Genomic DNA, 19,546 nt, shown 5'->3' with positions numbered 1-19,546 from the left:
TGGTTACAAACTTTACTCTAAAAGTAACACCAGAGAATTTTTGTATTCCGTAGACGGGCTCGCTGGTAACAGTCCCGTTACATTTCTAACGTAACTTAAAGTCGGCAAGGCTGTCACATGACTGATTATAGTTAAAGTTAAAACAAAAATAGTAAACAGCATTATTTTATTTTTGGATATCAATTGATAATTACTTGGACAAGAGCACATTTATCAACTTTTCACCTAGCGCCTTTGTGTAAAAGGAAAGACAACTGTTTTGAATGCCATATGTTTTCTCGTGGGTCTATATTGAAATATAAATGTAGTTTTACAAAACGCCAAAGCCATGTTTCAAACGGAGGATTGTTGTGAATCTGATCTGGCAACAAGGAAGGAGGAGGCTGAGTGTTGCTGCAGACACGCTCATACTAGTCACTATCTTTAGACATTGGTCAGGCTCCGAATATGTTTTGCGAAACAACTATTGAGAGTTGCGGAGAGGTGTGACGAAGTTCAGACTTTATGAAAAGACATGACATTTTTAACGCTAGTAACTTTTCTTTAGAAGCAGATAGTATATGGTTGTTGTTGTTGTGCAAAAGAGAAACAACCGTATGACTTGTTCGTGAGATCTTTGTGGGGAAGTTAGAGGTTTACACAGAGGCTAGCTGAGGCAACGTAAACTGGTGGTTTGCTGGTGCAGAACAATACGTAGTGTGACTTTTAATATTAGTTTCAAACCGACAATAAGAGAGGTTTTGGACTGGGCTGAAACATGACTTCCCGAGCGGGTTTTCCAGGGAGTCCTGGTTCTCTGATGAACCCCGGAGTGAACCCCGTGAACCCAGGACATGCGGGCGGGATGAGGATGGCTGTTATGCAGCCCAACTCGGGATACCGTGGAATGCCCAATTCTGCTCCCCCCTACCACCAGGTAAAAAGTGACACTCGTTCGCAGTCATTGTTTACCAAGCATCTTTCAGTGTTTCACATGTGTAACGTCACGTTAACTGTTGCACAAGACCTCGCTAACTGGTATGTGAACTTTAGCTAATGGAGTGAGTGTTGGAGGGAAATACGTGCCAGAGCAGAACTTTAGCTTCATCCAGAGAGTGACTAGCTAACCCTAACTTCATATGCATTTTTCTTCTCTCACTGAGGTGGTTAATCAGACATATTTCCTGGTGTTAATTGTAAGTTAAAGGCAGTTTGGATGAAAAAAATGACCCCGGAACATAGTCAACTTCCGCATTTTCCAACGACCACGACTATTCGCGCGTTGGTGTCGCAGTGTTCAATCAGCAGTAACCACTGGCCGCCGGTCATTATAACCAGAACTTACAGTAAACATCAATGAATGTTACAAACAATGCATGGTTGTGAACAATGCATGGTTGTGGTTATTCACAAATGTGTTCATGTGAATATTTCGTCCTAATTCTTACAAATTAACCTCAATGTATGCCTGTTTCATCACTCTTGTGTTCAGCGACAGGAGGCTTAGTAACACTTCTTACAACCTGAGGGGTTCTCCGTGTTTAGTGAGTGATTGATTTATAAATTTTCAGCATTTTCCCTTTAAATCGTCCACCCACTCAGTCATGGGAATGATTTAAAGGCGTTGAAACGTCCTGCAATCACCTCTGCAACAGGGCTGCGTAATAGTTTCCAGATGGAGGTTACTCCGGCCCAAAACTCACAATGTCAGCGTCCAGACAGATGGAGATGGATGTTTTAAGTCCCCTTCTGTATGCAAATGAGCTAAGCGCTAATGAAGCTGTCCCCTTTTCAGTCATCTCCACAGCGTCACATGCTCCCCAACAGAGGGATGCCCATGCCGGGGATGGGGGGAATGGGAGGGCCAATGCCAGGACCATCTTACGGCGGAGGTATGCCAATGCGGTCGGGCATAGGCCAGTCTTCCATGGACCCCACCCGAAAACGGCTCCTCCAGCAGCAGCAGCAGTCTGCAGGGATGGCAGGGCACAGGAGAGGGTGAGTGCCTTGACAGAGCCGGTTGGTGTGAGGTGGTCACTCACACACACACACACACACACACACATAAATACACTCACATCCCACAATTTGGACCATATGAGAATTTAAAGCCCCATTTTTTTCCTACTGATTTCCCCTAAAGTTGTGGAGTGTAGCTCACTATGGACCCCATAATGGACAGTGTACACGTGTATTTGTTGACAACCTCAAGGATATATAACTGACAAAAACAAAGAAGCGTGTAGACTGACAAGGTTTAGTAATATCACAACATTTTACAGAAAGATGACTGCATAGTTTTATTTATTGTGTTACGAACGCTAACATAACTAAAGAATAACACTGCTCACAGTATATGTAATCTAATAAAATGTTCTTTGCAACATGCTTAATATACATTGAACAGTGTAATAAATACAAGCTAGCAGAGTTAGGTTTTCAAGGTTGCAAACTTCCAAGGCTTATTGGCGTGCGATTGACGAAGATCGATCAAACTTTTTGATGTGAGCTGAATTTATTTGGATGCTAGCTTTTGGAACTTTTAGCTCTTGCCAACGAGTAATACTCCATTCTCCGTATTACAAGGCAGTGTCTCACCAAAATGATTTTGAAGCTGTTATTTGAAGGTCAAATTGTTACATGATGTTACTTTAAAGGATTGACGTTCCCGAACAACAAGACCTCACATAATGTTTCACTCACACACACACACACTCACACACAACACAATTTAGAGCATTTGCACACAGACACGCTCATTCACACACACTACATACTGAGCGTATGTGAGTTAATAGGACTGATGTTCCCCCGACAGAAAGACCCTTTTGTGTCCGTCTTCAGACTTGTTCCCCCCCTGTCTGTGGAGGGCTGTGGTGGGGGGGCGTTGCACCTAAACAAAGAAGCCTCCTTTGGTTGTGGAGGTCTCATGACCACCCTATACCCCAGAGCAGGCATGAGTGAAGTGAACACACCCACTTCATACCCGGAGGACACGAGGGAGGGACCCAGCCCATCAATCACTCACACATCAACAACAATAACAACAAACAACATGTCTGGGGTGTTAGTGGTGAATTATGTAAAGAATTTTAATTTCCTGTCTCAGATGGTTAGCCTTGACAATAGAAGCAGATGCTAAGATGAATTTGTCCCTGCGCTGGTGTGAAATCAGCAGGAATATATCCATGTGGGGGCGGGGGGCGAGGGGGGGGGGTGGTATTCCAAGTAAGTGCTTTAGTGACAAACCTGGCTATATGAACTTGGAGTAAGTGGTGAAGGTCTTAATAGAAGAGCCCCATGGCCCTATTCTCCAAGCAAAGCCATGGGCCTCTTAGGGAGGTCTACCACTTACTCTGAGTTAACTCATCCAGGTTCGTCACTAAAACCGCATACTTGGAATACCCCTGATCTGCTCCAGATTTAGCTCTCATCTGGGCTGTATGCTTTAAAAAGCACCCATCCAACCCTGTCTTGAATCTCAGACCGCAGCCGGTCTTCCTAGGAACGTGCCATGTAACGTGGAACTCTGGCAGAGAGAAGTAGTATCTGAGACTATGTTGTCGTCTCAACAGTGGGAGTGAGCGCATAGTATAATGTGCTATAATGCTACGGTATTAAATCACACTGGTGTATTGATGTTCTGTATTGTGCTCTATGTCTTGTTCTTAGTGGAAAACGACGAAAGATGGCCGACAAAGTGCTCCCACAGAGGGTGAGTGAGTCTGTTTGGTGTCTTGTGTTTGGTGTTTGGTGATTGGTGATTGGTTGTGTTAGTTGCCTCACTCTATGGAAGAATGGCGCAGGGAGTTCCAGAGAGCCTGAAGGCCGTGTGTGGTTTCAGAGCCGAGACCTGGTCCCAGAGTCCCAGGCTTACATCTGTGTGTGGTTTCAGATCCGAGACCTGGTCCCAGAGTCCCAGGCTTACATCTGTGTGTGGTTTCAGAGCCGAGACCTGGTCCCAGAGTCCCAGGCTTACATCTGTGTGTGGTTTCAGATCCGAGACCTGGTCCCAGAGTCCCAGGCTTACATCTGTGTGTGGTTTCAGATCCGAGACCTGGTCCCAGAGTCCCAGGCTTACATCTGTGTGTGGTTTCAGAGCCAAGACCTGGTCCCAGAGTCCCAGGCTTACATCTGTGTGTGGTTTCAGATCCGAGACCTGGTCCCAGAGTCCCAGGCTTACATGGACCTGCTGGCCTTCGAGAGAAAGCTGGATCAGACCATCGCCCGCAAGCGCATGGAGATCCAGGAGGCCATCAAGAAGCCCATCACGGTACGGACCTGGGGCCATCCATCACGGGGTCATCCATAGTCTCTTTTGGGAGAAAAGGTTTCTCCTGGGCTCGGTCAAAGGCTAAGGGTTATACCTAGAACCTTAAAACAAACAGAGGGAGGGAAACGGTCACAAGGGCTGTCAGACGACCATCTGTGGAGGTTTCTAAGCAGAACATTTAAAGGTTCTTCCTTGGAGGCAAGTCATTGCAACTCAATGTTTTAGATTGTACCCATTTTTTGGCTTTTGGTTCCTCAAAAAAAATGCTCATACGTACAGAATGAGTTCCCGCTGGAATGTCACAGAACTAAACGAGTTGTGTTAACTGGTAAGGGCGTCCCCAAATGTGTGTTTGATTAACCAGACATGACATCGTTACAGCAGGGTGTTGAGGATGCTGTGGGAAGGGAAGCATAGCTCTGCTGTCACTAAGCTCTTCAGTTATGCTGTTTTTGTCAGCATCATTTTATTTGCTTTCACACATGAGGAGACAGAGCACACCCCCCCCCCCCACACACACACACACACACACACCCACACACACACAGAGACTGAGAACAACGCAGCCCACCCAGTGTGATGTGCGTGTCAGAAACACACACATCTTCCTTGATTTAGTTCAAACTGTGACCATCTTTGGGCTTACATGTGAGCTAATAACACATTTCCATCCTCAGTTGAACTTCATGAGAGTCACATTTACTTAATGTTCTAGTTGATGACTTAATGAAGATCAACCAGGATCAAAACTGGGTTAAGTTTACCAAGGAAGCCCTTTTCTCGTCTCTTGAGCAAATGACTGAGCCAAGCACCGAGCTGTCTGTTGTGCGTGTTTTATTCAGCTGTGTCTGTATTTGGTCATGTATCAGACACTCAGAGATGACTGGCAGTCTTTAAGGCATGACTATTTCGGGTGGGAATCAGAGGACCTCATTGAATTCTATCATGGTTCTTGATTGTCTGTTGTCTGTACACTGGGAATTCAGTTGATTTGGTTTCAGTGCGCTTCGCAATGTCTTTGCACTGTGAAAACATTTACATTTGTTAACCTTGTAGCCTGCAGACATGTTGGGGGTACTCGCAGTACAATATAGCGCAACCCGAAATGCCATAGTACATAAAACAGTGAATGGACTCAATATCCCAGAATGCTTCTGGTTCTGTACAGCAAAAGCGCAAGCTGAGGATCTACATCTCCAACACCTACACACCTGCGAAGCCTGAGGGTGAGGAGGCAGAGAAAGTGTCATCATGGGAACTCCGAGTGGAAGGAAAACTGCTGGAGGACGTAAGTGTGTGTGCGCGCCCGTGTGTGTGTGCGTGGGTACATTAGTGCATAAGTCTGTGTGTGTGTGTGTGTGTGTGTGTGTTGCTCTAACTCATGTTGCTTTCGTACTCCAGAGAATTAGGATCTAAAGAAATTAAGCCTCCATCAGATCAACACCGGCTTACTTTTAATGAAAGACTTTGAAGGGTGTTTTGTGTTGGTGGTGTTGGGTTGTTGGAGTGAGTTTGCAATCGTGTGATTTACACCCATCTTTTCTTGATTTGAAGAAACAAGTTCCAGTTGGGACTGGCTCAAGCATTTTCTGTGTGTGTGTGTGTGTGTGTGTGTGTGTGTGTGTGTGTGTGTGTGTGTGTGTGTGTGTGTGTGTGTGTGTGTGTGTGTGTGTGTGTGTGTGTGTGTGTGTGTGTGTGTGTGTGTGTGACTTGAAGTTGGTACATTTTCTTTTCCGAACTGTGTTGGTTGCTGTTTTGTGTCCATGCATTACACACATACACTCACACTCACACATTCAGTCTCACATACTCAGAGTACACTCAGTCACACACACACACTTTCTCTCACTGAAACATAGACTCACTATCGAAAACATACACAGACACACACACACACTTACTCCCTGTCAATCATAGACACACACACACACTCACACACAAACAGAGGCAGATGTGTTTCCAGCGTTGTCATGCTCATAATCCCGTTAAAGGGGAGGTGTAACTGTGGGTGTGGTTAGAGGAGAATAGGGAACAGAAAGTGGGGTTTGGAGCGGACAGGCAATGAGTCGGCATAACCCTGCACCACACACACACACACACACACACACACACACACACACACACACACACACACACACGACATATACACACATGGGCACATACCCTCCTCTGTCTCTCTCACTCACTCTCTCTCACACACACACACACACTCTCTCTCTCACACAGACACTCTCTCATCCTCTCTTTCTCTCTCTCTCTCACACACTCTCACACACACTCTCTCTCCCCCTCTCTCCCTCTCTCTCTCTCTCTCTCTCTCACACACTCTTCCTCTCTCCCTCTCTCTCTCTCTCTCTCTCTCACACACACACAGACACACCTAAAACAGCTACACTCACATTAAAAGAAGAACTTTCTGTCTTGTTTTCCATTTTCGTTTCTTTCTGTTTTTCATTTTCTTTTTTAGTTACTCTGTGCATCTCTGCGTCTCTGCTCCTGTCTTGGTGTTGGCCTCAGCTGCCCTGGCGTGTGTGTGTGTGTGTGTGTGTGTGTGTGTGTGTGTGTGTGTGTGTGTGTGTGTGTGTGTGTGTGTGTGTGTGTGTGTGTGTGTGCACTGTGTGTGTGTGTGCACTGTGTGTGTGTGTGCACTGTGTGTATGCACTGTGTGTGTGTGTATGCACTGTGTGTGTGTGTGTGTGTGCACTGTGTGTGTGTGTGTGTGGGAGGGAGGGGTGAGAAAGATTGTTGCGCAAACTTCTTTTTGGCAGGGGGGTAGGAGGGTTGGGGAGGGGCGCCAGCGTAGCAGAACGCTCAGCTCAGCTCCCCTCTAGTTTCTGTATCTGAACTCCCCAGTGTTCAGTGTTCTCTGCTGCCAGGCCAGCCGTTATCCCTTCAACCAGTTCTGGGGAACGGCAGCAACGTTTGAAAGGCTCATTTTTCTTCCACACCCCTGTTACTTAATCTCTTAATGAATCTCTATCTCTCCCTTTTCTTTCTGCTCTTGCCCTTTCTCTCTTTTGCTCTCCCTATCTCTCTCTCTTCCTTGCTTTCCTTCCCTTCCTCTCTCTCTCCCTCTCTCTCTCTCTCTTTCTTTCTTTCTTTCTGTCTGTCTGTCTGTCTGTCTCTCTCTCCCTCTCTCTCTCCCCCTCTCTCTTCTCTCTCTCTCCCTCTCTCTCTCTTTCTTTCTTTCTTTCTTTCTTTCTTTCTGTCTTGTCTGTCTGTCTCTCTCTTTTCTCTCTCTCTCTCCCCCTCTCTCTTTTCTCTCTCTCTCTCTCCCTCTCTCTCTCTTTCTTTCTTTCTTTCTTTCTGTCTTGTCTGTCTGTCTCTCTCTTTTCTCTCTCTCTCTCCCCCTCTCTCTTTTCTCTCTCTCTCTCTCCCCCTCTCTCTTTTCTCTCTCTCTTTCTCTCTCTCTCTCTCTCTCTGTCTCTCTGTCTGTCTGTCAGCCAGGGAAACTGAAGAGGAAGTTCTCCTCCTTCTTCAAGAGCCTGGTGATCGAACTGGACAAAGAGCTCTATGGTCCAGACAACCATCTGGTGGAGGTATGTCTCTGTGTGTGTGTGTGTGTGTGTGTGTGTGTGTGTGTGTGTGTGTGTGTGCACTGTGTGTATGCATGTGTGGAACTTGCCTAATCAGCATTAAGATGTTTGCATGAAGAAATGTAAACCGACTGAAACAATTGAAGTGATGGACAAATTCCAAGATGAGGCAGTCTAGTGGTCCAGCAATCCCATGTCTCTGGAGACCATTGACCATAGAGTGTCTCCGGCCCCCTTCTCTCTACCCACCTCCTCATCACTGTACCCCTTGTGTGCCCCCCCCCCCCCCCTTATTTTGCCCACCCCCCAGTGGCACAGGCTGCCCACCACCCAGGAGACGGATGGCTTCCAGGTGAAGCGGCCGGGTGACATTAACGTCAAGTGCACCCTCCTGCTCATGCTAGACCACCAGGTACCGACATCACTTCCTGTTTATCATAAGTATCCCAGGTGCTGTCCTGTACCCTGTTAGCCATGCTGGGAGACAGCGTGTAGAGTACCCTGGCTAGAAAAACACTGGGGAGGGTTTGAGGATGTTTTAATGTGTCAACTTACATTGTCCATATACACTCCACTACAATTGTCAGTAGTCATTCAGTCAGCTGTACTCCATGCTAGTTTCAAAACCGTAATGCTGTCAAAAATAATATAATAGAGAAAAAAAAAACACTCCACATACATACAGACACATACACAGATGTACGCACTCTCGCCCGCACACTCTCACCCACGCAGACACACACACTAATTTACACTCACATACACACAGTCACAGTCACACTCGTTCCCTCTGCCCCCCCCCCCCCCCCCACAGCCCCCCCAGTATAAACTGGACCCGCGTCTGGCCAGGCTGCTCGGGGTGCACACCCAGACGAGAGCCAGCATCATGCAGGCCCTGTGGCTCTACATCAAGAACAACAAGCTGCAGGACAGCCACGAGAAGGAGTACATCAACTGCAACCGCTACTTCAGACAGGTAACACCACCGCAAGCCCTGCAGGGGGATGCATGGTTAGGTTGGATGGAGGGATGGATGGATGGATGGATGGATGGAGGGATGGATGGATGGATGGATGGATGGATGGATGGATGGATGGATGGATGGATGGATGGATGGAGGACACATGGGTGAATGTGAGCATAGATAGATGGATGGATGCCTTACATATCCTGAAATAATTTTCTAGCCATTAGTTACTACCTGAATAGTTGAGCTATTGGAAGCTTGTAAAAGTGGTATGACCGCTGAGGTTGCAGTTAAGAGTGAGGTGTGTGTGACTAGACCTACACTATTTATGTGTGGTTGCGTGTGTAAGTGTGTGTGTAATTGTGTGAGTGAGGTGTGAGTGACTAGATACATACTATGTATGTGTGTGTGTGTGTGTGTGAGAAAGACTAGACACACACTAGTTATGTGTGATTGTGTGTTTTTGAGTGTAGGCCATACAGTGAAAGACACTGATTTTTCCCCAATAATTTTTTGCCTTTCTGTAAAAAAAACACCAGAAAATGTATCCTGAATGTGTACCTGCTTTGACGTGAACTCCAGGTAATGTCTGCTCTCAGTGTTTATTCTTGCTTTGTCCATCTTGTCTTATCTGTCCCTGGTGTCTCTGTGTCTGCTGCAGATCTTTACCTGCAATCGCATGAAGTTCTCTGAGATTCCCCTCAAGCTGGCCGGCCTTCTCCAGCATCCTGACCCGATTGTCATCAACCATATGATCAGGTGTGTGTGTGTGTGTGTGGGTGTGTTTTGACAGAAAATGCAAATGACTTTCTGACCCAGTCTAAATGCATGAATCAGATCAGATGAGTTCAGGTCTGTTATCCAGATGTTGCTGGACATACACAGTGCAAGAACACACAGTGCTGTCAGTGAAAGGGTCTTTTCAATGTTGTCTTGTGCGTGTGCGTGTGCGTGTGTGTAACTTCCCCTCCCGTGTTAAACTGCTGTGAAAAGTGCGGATGGGTGTTTTCAGTGTTGACTGTCTTGAGATTGTGTTTGTGCATATGTGTGTGTGTGTGTCTTTGTGTGTGTGTTTAATGACCCCCTTATGTTAAACTGCTCGTAGTGTGGACCCTAACGACCAGAAGAAGACGGCGTGCTTTGACATCGACGTGGAGGTGGACGACCCACTGAAGGCCCAGATGACCGGCTTCCTTTCCTCCACCACCAACCAGCAGGAGATCGCCACGCTGGAGATGAAGGTCAGTGAGGTCACAGGGTCAAAGGGCAGGGGTAGTCCTGTTGATGATGGGGATCATTGACATGTGCTACAACTAGGCTATTGCTTCGCCCCAGTGGATGAAGTCTCACTCTATGACAGGAAGCTGTTATTGATGAGGCATTAGGCAAGGTAATTACCGTAGTATAATTAGGGTAATTACCGTAGTTATCATCATTATGATGTCATTATGGCAGCTGAGGCGTTCCAATGTATGAATGATGGACAAGGCAGAGACGGAGCACTCCGTCTCTCATGACGAAGAGGAGTTTCCTCTGATGAAGTCCACATATCAGGACTCCTTAAAGGCTGTTATTATGCTTTTACTAACACACAGCCGTCTGACCTTAGAGATATGTTCTTGTGCTCCTCATGTCCAACGCCTTAAGCCCAGGAGGTTACTGCAGTGCACTGCTACGGCCCTGTGGTTCTGCACGTGGACACCTGTGTAAAACTGCACTTAGTGGATGACGTCAGGCTTTTGTAATGCGCGAATTTGATTGTCCGGTGACTTTTAAACCCAAATGCCCCTGAGCTCAACATGGCTGCGTTCTCCTCCCCAGATCCACGAGACCATTGAGTCCATCAACCAACTGAAGACACAGAGGGACTTCATGCTGAGCTTCAGCACCAACCCCCAGGACTTCATCCAGGACTGGCTCAAGTCCCAGAGCAGAGACCTCAAGGTACGACAGTCGTGTGTCTGCATGCTGCACGCCTGGATTTGAAGCGGGGTTTATGAGCGCTCATTTGTACAAGTACAGTTCAGGCATCCCACCCCACAAGTGCAAGATTAAGGGGCTGCCCATTTCTATGAACAAAAATCATGAGCTGATCTCCTGAATGTATGTTTCTGTATATGTGTAGGCATGCAGGAGTGTGTGTGTGTGTGTGTGTGTGTGTGTGTGTGTGTGTGTGTGTGTGTGTGTGTGTGTGTGTGTGTGTGTGTGTGTGTGTGTGTGTGTGTGTGTGTGTGTGTGTGTGTGTGCGTGTACAAATATGTATACTTATTGTGGGTCTATAAATGTGTGTGTGTGTGTGTGTGTGTGTGTATATGTACTTGTTGTGGGTGTATGAATGTGTCAGTGTGTGTGTGTATATCTACTTGTTGTGCATGTATGAATGTGTCTGTGTGTGTGTGTATATCTACTTGTTGTGGGTGTATGAATGTGTCAGTGTGTGTGTGTGTGTGTACATGTACTTGTTGTGGGTGTATGAATATATGTTAATGTTTGTGTTCTCTACATCGACGTTCTAGTTGATGACTGACGTGGCCGGGAACCCAGAGCAGGAGAGGCGGACTGATTTCTACCAGGCGCCCTGGGTCCCCGAGGCCGTCGGACGCTACGTTTACTCCAAGGTCAGTGCTCAAGGCCACCCAAGGTCAATAGTGCTCATTGGGTCACTCATGGTCAATAGTGCTCATTAGGCCACCCAAGGTCAATAGTGAACGTAATACTAATCAAAAAAATACTGCCATGATTGCAGTGAGTGTACAACTTGAATTTGAGATGTGTGTGTGTGTGTGTGTGTGTGTGTGTGTGTGTGTGTGTGTGTGTCCACAGGTACAGCAGAGGAGGCAGGAGCTTGAGCAGGTATTGGGAATCAGACTTACCTGAGCCACACCTGGAGAACAGCCCACCCCAACTTACCCTCTTACATCAGTTCCTGTTCTTCAGCACACCACTTCCTGTGTATTGTCCCGCCATAAGCAGGAGGCAAGCTATGCTTCAGTGGGAACCATCATCTCTCAGTATATTCTGTCGGTTTTATCATCAAAAGACATTTTAATTTTTCATTGCGGGGTTTGTCGTATTGATATCATCAGTGAATATCACTTCAATCCACTATGGTGGACCAAAGGCTTTCATTTTTAGCGTCTTATATTCTCTGCAAGTGCTAGACGTTGTACTTTCTTCCAGTAAGCAAGCTCTTCCAAGTATTGCATTGTGAATTGTTTTTTTGTTGTCTTTTTTCATATGCTAAATTTGACATTTGCTCAAAAAGGTGTTTGACATTGTACCTTTGCTGGAAAGGTGTCTACCAATAACAGGTACATTTTCTATCGTAGTTGTTTTGGCCTCAAGTGTTGGGAGGGTGTGGTAGTTTTGAAAATAGAACTTTCCGGATTGGATGTGGAGATGTGTGCTCAGGTAAATGTGCTGGTGGGACAAGAACCAGCTTCTAGAGCCATACTGTTCCTCTTCCACTGGGGACCTAGTTGGGTTTAAAAATCGCCATTATGTGTTTTTCCTCTCTTGGTGTTTACAGACTATTGTGTGTCTTTATCCTCTTCTTTAAAAAAAAGAATGTCTGCCATGGTTTGAATTGTTGAGAGTCCACTCCTCAAACAGTTTTTTTACTCAATGGTCAGTGTGATTCTTTAAATTTCATGTGTGTTGTGGAGGTTTTCCCGGTTCATATCTTTCGACTTAAGTAATCAGACTTGATCACACTGTGATGTTTTTGACTTTGTGTGGGTTTGACTTTGTATGGGTTTTTTTGTGTGTCGATTTTTGTTTTACTTGCAAAAAAGGTTTAGTTAAATAAAAGAAAAAGAAAACATTCCAGGTTTGTACTGTGTCATCTTGGCTGAGCCTGTTGGCTTGCAGAGGCACTGAATGAGTATTGTATAGTTTGTTTAGGCTTTCAGACGTGCAGCTTAAAACCAAGAGGTTTAGATTCAAGTATTTTTTTTCTTTTAAAAATTGAATAAATATTCAGGAATTGTGGATTCCATCCTTCTTGAATTGGTCGACCACTAGCTTTGTCACCTTTTGATTTCTAAGCAAATAAAATGTTGGTTGAAGGTTTTTGTGAAATGTTAAGCACGTTGGTTGAAGGTTTTTGTGAAATGTTAAGCAAAAATGTTGGTGTTTGTTATGTTTTTTTATTTCCACGCCGAAGCTTTTATACCTTTTATATTGAATGTCATTTGGTATATTTTTTAAATTAAAACTTGAATATGAAATCATGAACATCTTTGGTTTTGTCTTTGGCTCAGAGGGCCCATGCCCCTCCAATCATGATGTGCTTGTCACTTAAAAACATGGGCTCAGTTGAGTTTGCTGGAGGCTGCTAACCACACCACCCCCATGTGCCGTATCATGTTCAGGCTAGTTAGCACACCTGGAGCATGCTTGACAGGATAGTCTAGTCCAACCTGTACTCCCATTGTTTATGTCTCAGTCGCCATACTCTCCCTTTCCTCTCTTTTTCACTACCCCTCCACCTGTCGGCCCAATATAAGCTAAGCCCCTTAACAAACCTCAGGGATTTTGCAATTGTGCAACATTTAGGGTTCATCTGAACTATGTTGAAAACATGCCCTTACTGTTGTGAAATACACTTGAGCCATTTACATTTTATATCAAGGATTCTCCATTTTTCATATGAGCGAGGCAGTGCATTAAAACATCGTTAACTGTACTAGTGTCAGATTCAATTCAGTTTGACTATTTGTTTTTGCATGTCCTTCCACGTGGTGGCGCAAGTGTAGTGCGTCCTTTCCTCTGGTCACAAAGTACCACGAAGAAGCACCGGAAAAAAAGTAATATTAACGGAAGCGGATGGTTTCAAAATGGCGCTAGACGGAATGGACCATGTAAGCAGTTTTTTTTGTTATTCTTTATTCATTGCCTGCGATGTAATACAGTTGTTATTGTTGTCAGTTGCAGTAGTAAACCGTTGTTATGAACTGTAGTAGTAAATACGTATGAATTCACCAGGGGAAGAAAACAATCTTTTATTTTTTGTAGGCTTCTGTCTCGGGTTTGCTGTCTCATTGTAGTTAGCCACCTAGCAGAAATGCTAAAGTTAGCTTGACGTCCATGTAGAAAAGAATAGCCATAGAAAACAGTGTTCGGTAGCAGCCTGGTAGCCACCGGCTACAGGGAAGCTATCGCTAGCTAGCTAGCTAGCAAATTTCTGTCAAATCACTGTAGTATTTTACTTGTTTATGGCTGTATCGCAGCGTTTGAACAAAGTCAATTAATACTCACGTTCATCAGTAAATTAACCGCATCGGGTTTTCCAAATGTCCGTTGGAACCTATTACTTCAACAACCTATTACCAAGGTATATCTTGACTTTATCTTGCTTAAAGTTAGCTAGTTATCGATATCTAGTTATCGAATAGGCATTTTTTCTTCTTTCAGTAACGTATGATTATAACGTCAGCAGCTAATAACGTCAAAGGATCTACTGATATGCGGAATCGATTACATTCTTAGTAGAATATCACCGTACTCTAGACTTTTGAAGTGTTAACTGAAATTCTTCGTTACAGCTATTGCTGTCAAGCGATTCTGTTTGTTAATGTCCACTTTGTCTTTCACAGATGGATGTAGAGGATAGCAAAGGAGGCACCGGTCTCCGCCAATACTACCTCTCTAAAATAGAGGAGTTACAGGTGAGATTAAATTAACCAATTTATTCTTAATGTGCTTGATGCCATATTTAATGACATAATGAAATGCCATTAAAATATTGTCTTTCTTATACTTCAACAACTTTCAACAGCTCACAGTGAACGATAAAAGTCAGAATCTCAGGCGTCTGCAAGCACAGAGGAATGAGCTCAACGCCAAAGGTAGGGCCTGAAGACATGTTTCACAAATGAGAGAGGAAAAGTACACTTAATTATTAAATTATCAAAGTCAGTCAGAAACCAAGTCTAACTGGAAAGATTAAACTTGAATGCTAATGTTTCTGAGTGTCAGTTAGTCTATGTAAGTATTGTTCTAGTCCAGTGTGGATGAATGAGATGGGTGCTGGGGCATCTCAGCAAGGGTCCCAGCTCAAACTGTACTGACGCCGTTCATGAATAAGGACTGTGCCAACAGTCTGGTGTGTGTCTGTGGCTCTCTGAGTGAGTGATTGAATGTTTTTGCCTGTGTGTGTGTGTGTGTGTGTCTGTCTGTCTGTCTAACACGCGTCTCCTGTGACCCGGTAGTGCGCCTCCTGAGAGAGGAGCTACAGCTCCTGCAGGAGCAGGGCTCGTACGTGGGGGAGGTGGTGAGGGCCATGGACAAGAAGAAGGTGCTGGTCAAGGTGAGCTCCTCTAGTCTTCTGAGTGCCCTCTCTCCTCACTACACAGCCTTCTCTCTGAGTCATGTCTCATGAAAGCCATTGGACCCTGTGTGAGACTGAAGCATGGGGCTAATAACAGCCTCAGGACCTTGCACAGTGTGTCGGACTCCTCAGTCTTATGTGATGTTTGGTCCGCTTCATTTATGTTTTATTTATTTATTTGTGTGTGTGTGTGTGTGTGTCTTTATCGGCTCATGTGTCTTTGCTGTTTACAATAATACTGTCAGTTATTTTTACAGCACTTACAAATCCAGGTTTAGTTGGGTATTATAGCGTTATTTTTAAGTGTTATTAATCTTTAGTCTGCCTGTCCCGCAGGTTCACCCCGAGGGAAAGTTTGTGGTGGACGTGGACAAGAACATTGATATCAATGATGTGAGTATTGGGCGTTTTCATTAATATGTCCCAACAGGAAGTGCTACTTGACTGATGAGTAGAGAAGCAGCTGCTGCTTTTAAAAAAGGTTTTTTTTTTTTTTATGTTTTATGCAAACAATCTGTAGTTACTGGTCATAAGTTATTGATTTATGTCCAGTAGTTTGTATGAACGACCAAGCACGATTTGTTTGATATCTCTGTAATTCATTATTGAAGAATAGTACATGCATTTATAGCACATTTTAGTCAAACCTCTATACATTTACAAAGATATAACTGCATTTGGAAGCAGTAGTGATCAGCTGTTCAATAGTGGGAACAGGGTTTGTCCAAAAGCATTAGATGGAGTCCACTATGTCCTCAGCATCTTAAGTGTGTGTCTGAGCACAAGTGTGTGTGTGTGTGTGTGTGTGTGTGTGTGTGTGTGTGTGTGTGTGTGTGTGTGTGTGTGTGTGTGTGTGTGTGTGTGTGTGTGTGTGTGTGTGTGTGTGTTGAGCAGGTGACTCCCAACTGCCGCGTGGCGCTGCGGAACGACAGCTACACCCTGCACAAGATCCTGCCCAACAAGGTGGACCCACTGGTCTCCCTGATGATGGTGGAGAAAGTTCCGGACTCCACCTATGAGATGATCGGTGGCCTGGACAAGCAGATCAAGGAGATTAAGGAAGTGATCGAGCTGCCGGTGAAACACCCGGAGCTGTTTGAGGCTTTGGGCATCGCACAGCCAAAGGTGGGCTTCTGATGCACCTGGTCATAGGTGGGGTCAGGTATCCCGGAGAAGGCAGTTACAATTCAATTCATAAGGAAGATAGTTTAAGACCGTGTTTAATTGTTTGAGTTAATTCAGTGATGTCTCTCATGTGTGCGGATCTTTGGTTATAACCATTAGTGGATATGTACTTAGATTTGATGCTGTGTTGTGCGTGTTGATCCTGTTTTAGAGAGTGATCCCATACCCCTGACATTGGAACTGTGTGTGTGTGACATTGTTGTTTCCTCCTGTTTTAAGGGTGTGTTGCTGTATGGCCCCCCTGGTACTGGGAAGACCCTGCTGGCCAGAGCTGTGGCTCACCACACAGACTGCACCTTCATCAGGGTGTCTGGCTCTGAGCTCGTGCAGAAGTTCATCGGGGAGGGTGAGCTACCTGACATTAACCTGTGTCCACTGCACTGCACTGCACTACACTGTACTGCCCTGTCTGCCATACACAGCATTTGGAGTCTTTACAGAAAGTATTCCAAACATAACAGGCAGAGCAGAGACCACTATGCCGACTAACACTGTATGCCACAGCTCACATCTGTCATCTGTCAGACATTTTGTTTTCTGTGTCTATTTGACTTTGAGAGGTATTTGAGGTGTGATCTGCTCTTGTTGATGGTGTGTGTGTAGGGGCGCGTATGGTGCGCGAGCTCTTCGTCATGGCCCGAGAGCACGCTCCCTCCATCATCTTCATGGACGAGATCGACTCGATTGGCTCGTCGCGTCTGGAGGGGGGCTCCGGGGGGGACAGCGAGGTGCAGAGGACCATGCTGGAGCTCCTCAACCAGCTGGACGGCTTTGAGGCCACCAAGAACATCAAGGTAGAGAGAGGGCCAAATACACACACACACACACACACACGCCAAGACTCCTAGTATTTCCACCAAGACCCTCAAAGTAGAGAGCACACGGTTAAAATGCTGCTGGTAGTTCCACCAAAAACATCAAGGTAGAAACGTCACACACACTCTCACACATACATACATGCTCAAAGGTTCCTGGTAGTTCCACAAAGAATATCAAGGTGGAGAGCATGTACACACATACACAAACAAAACATATGCTTGAACGCAGCTCGATTTAAACTTCTTCAAGGCCACCAAGAATGTATCAAGGTAGAGAACATAACACACAAACATATATGTGCATACATATGCAAAGACAAACATATTTAAATATAACTCAACCATCAGGCTATCTGGAACATTTAGGTAGACAGCACAACACACACACACACACACACACACGTACATCTCAAATGCTACCAACAAATGTAGAGACCAGACTTTGTGTTTGTTTTGCTCAGGTCATCATGGCAACCAACCGTATAGACATCCTGGATTCAGCGCTGCTTCGGCCTGGCCGCATTGACAGGAAGATCGAGTTCCCCCCTCCCAATGAAGAGGTCAGTCAAGAAGAAGAACATTAGTTTTAGAACGGTTACACAATCTTCACATGTGATTTCTGTCTACCAGTGGGACTTGAAGATAAAACTGTGTGTTTGACTGGTTTATTGGTTTCTTTTCTTTACGATCATCTTGCACAGATTACCCGATTGTTGGTCTCCATGTATATTGTCTGTTCAAATTTGTGTGTCAGTATTACTTCTTCAATTTAAGTATTTAATTTCCCCCTTCTTGTCTGTGGCCCCTCAGGCTCGCCTGGACATCCTGAAGATCCACTCTCGTAAGATGAACTTGACCCGAGGCATCAACCTGCGCAAGATCGCTGAGCTCATGCCAGGAGCCTCAGGGGCCGAGGTTAAGGTGAGGTCAACAGGTCACACTGATGACGTGCATGTGTGAGAATGGAAAGCAATTTGAGAGGCATTTATTTCTTCCCATTCAGATGTAAACTTCCTTGGCTGGTTAACTGTCCAATGAGGAGACGACTTTTTTTTTTTTTTTTTCATCGCTTTGAATATTCTGCTGTCGACATTCAGCTCTTCGTCTTACAAAATCTTAATCTAGACGTTCTTATTCCAGACGTTCATGATCTGAGCCTAATTTAAAGCAACACAATGCAACAGTTTGCCACTTTTTGGGCATGGTGTTTTTTATGAGAAACTACTTTTGTATCATCTTCAAATTCATTTGGATGGAATATGGTCATGTGAAGGGCAGATAAACACACCTGTGGTTCCCAACAGCTGTTCAGGCTATGCACTTTGTAGTTCAATAGTTCGGGTCGGGACAATATTGCCAAAAGACTCCAGTTAGCACGTTAGCAAGCTATTATCAGTGCCATCGGGGCTGTTGGTGGTGTTTAAGTGAGTAGCCTGCTAGTGTTAGACCAAATCTCCATAGTGCATCTTTAAGCCAGTGCAGCTATACTGCTCTTGATTGGCTAAAAGAGGCACCCAAGAGCGCCAGTGATGAGTTCAGTCAGGTGCCTAAGTGCTCTGAGGGTCAGTGCTTGGGCTTTATGAAGCGCCTTAATGATGCTATGTGATTTAATTGACTAGTTGTGCAGCGCAGAGGCGACTGGGGAAGATGCAGAGGCCCAGGAGCAGGATCGAGTTGATTGATTCAGGATCGAGTCGATTGATTGGCCACCTATAGAACCGAGACGTTTATTTTCGTGCTTGCAAGGGATCAGGCGAAGAGTTGAGAGACTCTGTTAAATGTTAGATGTTCATGTTGCTGTGTTATGGGTGGTGCTGATGGCTGCCTCTCTGGTTCCTGTCTGCAGGGGGTGTGCACAGAGGCGGGCATGTACGCGCTGAGGGAGAGGAGGGTCCACGTCACCCAGGAGGACTTCGAAATGGCGGTGGCTAAGGTGGGTCAAGTCACTCTCTTTTTGATCTTTATCTGTTCACGTCTTCCTCAGCTGGTATTCACATGTTTCAGGGCAGATGGCTTTTTGTGAAGGGGGGGTGGGAGGTCAATTATCTTGGGTTCCTAATATAAGCGAGCGTCATTCGCTGTTCATAAGTTTGTGTGGTTACGTAGGTTTGAGATTCTGTTTTCCAGGCCTTTCAAAGTCCCAGGATAAGAAAATAATTAAATTAAGAAAACTCTTAAGATTGCTCAAAAGCTAACGAATATGATGTTTGATGTATCTTGGTTTGTGATTGATTGATGGATTGGTGAAATTGTAAATGTGTTTTTCTGTGTGTGGGGACAGGTCATGCAAAAGGACAGTGAGAAGAACATGTCTATCAAGAAGCTGTGGAAGTGATCGCCTCCAGCCCCTCCATGCTCAAAGCCCTGCAGTTACATTACATGTATATTTTTCCTTTGTGTCTTCTTAGGTTTGATTTATAATTGTTACCTAAATTCTAAATAAAACGAAACACCTGA

General features: G+C 45.1%; 2 protein-coding genes across 3 annotated transcripts; both read left to right on the top strand.

Moving 5' to 3' along the window:
- The first annotated feature begins 44 nt into the window (after nucleotides 1-44).
- On the top strand, nucleotides 45-12,991 carry smarcd2 (SWI/SNF related, matrix associated, actin dependent regulator of chromatin, subfamily d, member 2). 2 transcript variants are annotated; one of them, XM_031567811.2, is made up of 13 exons: nucleotides 45-916; nucleotides 1,775-1,977; nucleotides 3,652-3,694; nucleotides 4,130-4,252; nucleotides 5,421-5,540; nucleotides 7,696-7,791; nucleotides 8,099-8,200; nucleotides 8,603-8,764; nucleotides 9,417-9,514; nucleotides 9,861-9,996; nucleotides 10,577-10,699; nucleotides 11,272-11,373; nucleotides 11,579-12,991. In XM_031567811.2, exons 1-13 carry the CDS (start codon nucleotides 758-760, stop codon nucleotides 11,630-11,632), a joined length of 1,521 nt encoding a protein of 506 aa, XP_031423671.1. In that variant the 5' UTR covers nucleotides 45-757; the 3' UTR covers nucleotides 11,633-12,991. The 2 variants fall into 2 exon arrangements, with proteins under 2 accessions (XP_031423671.1, XP_031423676.1); XM_031567816.2 differs by lacking the exon at nucleotides 45-916 and adding an exon at nucleotides 1,374-1,523.
- Nucleotides 12,992-13,530: 539 nt separating this feature from the next.
- psmc5 (proteasome 26S subunit, ATPase 5) lies at nucleotides 13,531-19,546 on the top strand. Its single transcript, XM_031567801.2, has 12 exons — nucleotides 13,531-13,617; nucleotides 14,353-14,424; nucleotides 14,535-14,604; nucleotides 14,968-15,065; nucleotides 15,423-15,479; nucleotides 15,981-16,211; nucleotides 16,491-16,617; nucleotides 16,875-17,065; nucleotides 17,551-17,649; nucleotides 17,900-18,010; nucleotides 18,936-19,022; nucleotides 19,371-19,546. Exons 1-12 carry the CDS (start codon nucleotides 13,594-13,596, stop codon nucleotides 19,422-19,424), a joined length of 1,221 nt encoding a protein of 406 aa, XP_031423661.1. The 5' UTR covers nucleotides 13,531-13,593; the 3' UTR covers nucleotides 19,425-19,546.

This window comes from Clupea harengus, chromosome 1, assembly GCF_900700415.2.
Source record: "Clupea harengus chromosome 1, Ch_v2.0.2, whole genome shotgun sequence".
NCBI lineage: Eukaryota > Metazoa > Chordata > Actinopteri > Clupeiformes > Clupeidae > Clupea > Clupea harengus.
Note: the sequence above shows the minus strand (reverse complement) of the source record. Positions and strands in the feature narration are given on the sequence as shown.

Bases quoted from the DNA above. Each gene is read 5' to 3' on its own strand.
- smarcd2 (XM_031567811.2), top strand. From the start codon at position 758: ATGACTTCCCGAGCGGGTTTTCCAGGGAGTCCTGGTTCTCTGATGAAC. The intron at 917-1,774 runs GTAAAAAGTGAC...TCCCCTTTTCAG, and splicing joins CTGCTCCCCCCTACCACCAG to TCATCTCCACAGCGTCACAT. The intron at 1,978-3,651 runs GTGAGTGCCTTG...TCTTGTTCTTAG, and splicing joins ATGGCAGGGCACAGGAGAGG to TGGAAAACGACGAAAGATGG.
- psmc5 (XM_031567801.2), top strand. From the start codon at position 13,594: ATGGCGCTAGACGGAATGGACCAT. The intron at 13,618-14,352 runs GTAAGCAGTTTT...TGTCTTTCACAG, and splicing joins CGCTAGACGGAATGGACCAT to ATGGATGTAGAGGATAGCAA. The intron at 17,650-17,899 runs GTCAGTCAAGAA...GTGGCCCCTCAG, and splicing joins TCCCCCCTCCCAATGAAGAG to GCTCGCCTGGACATCCTGAA.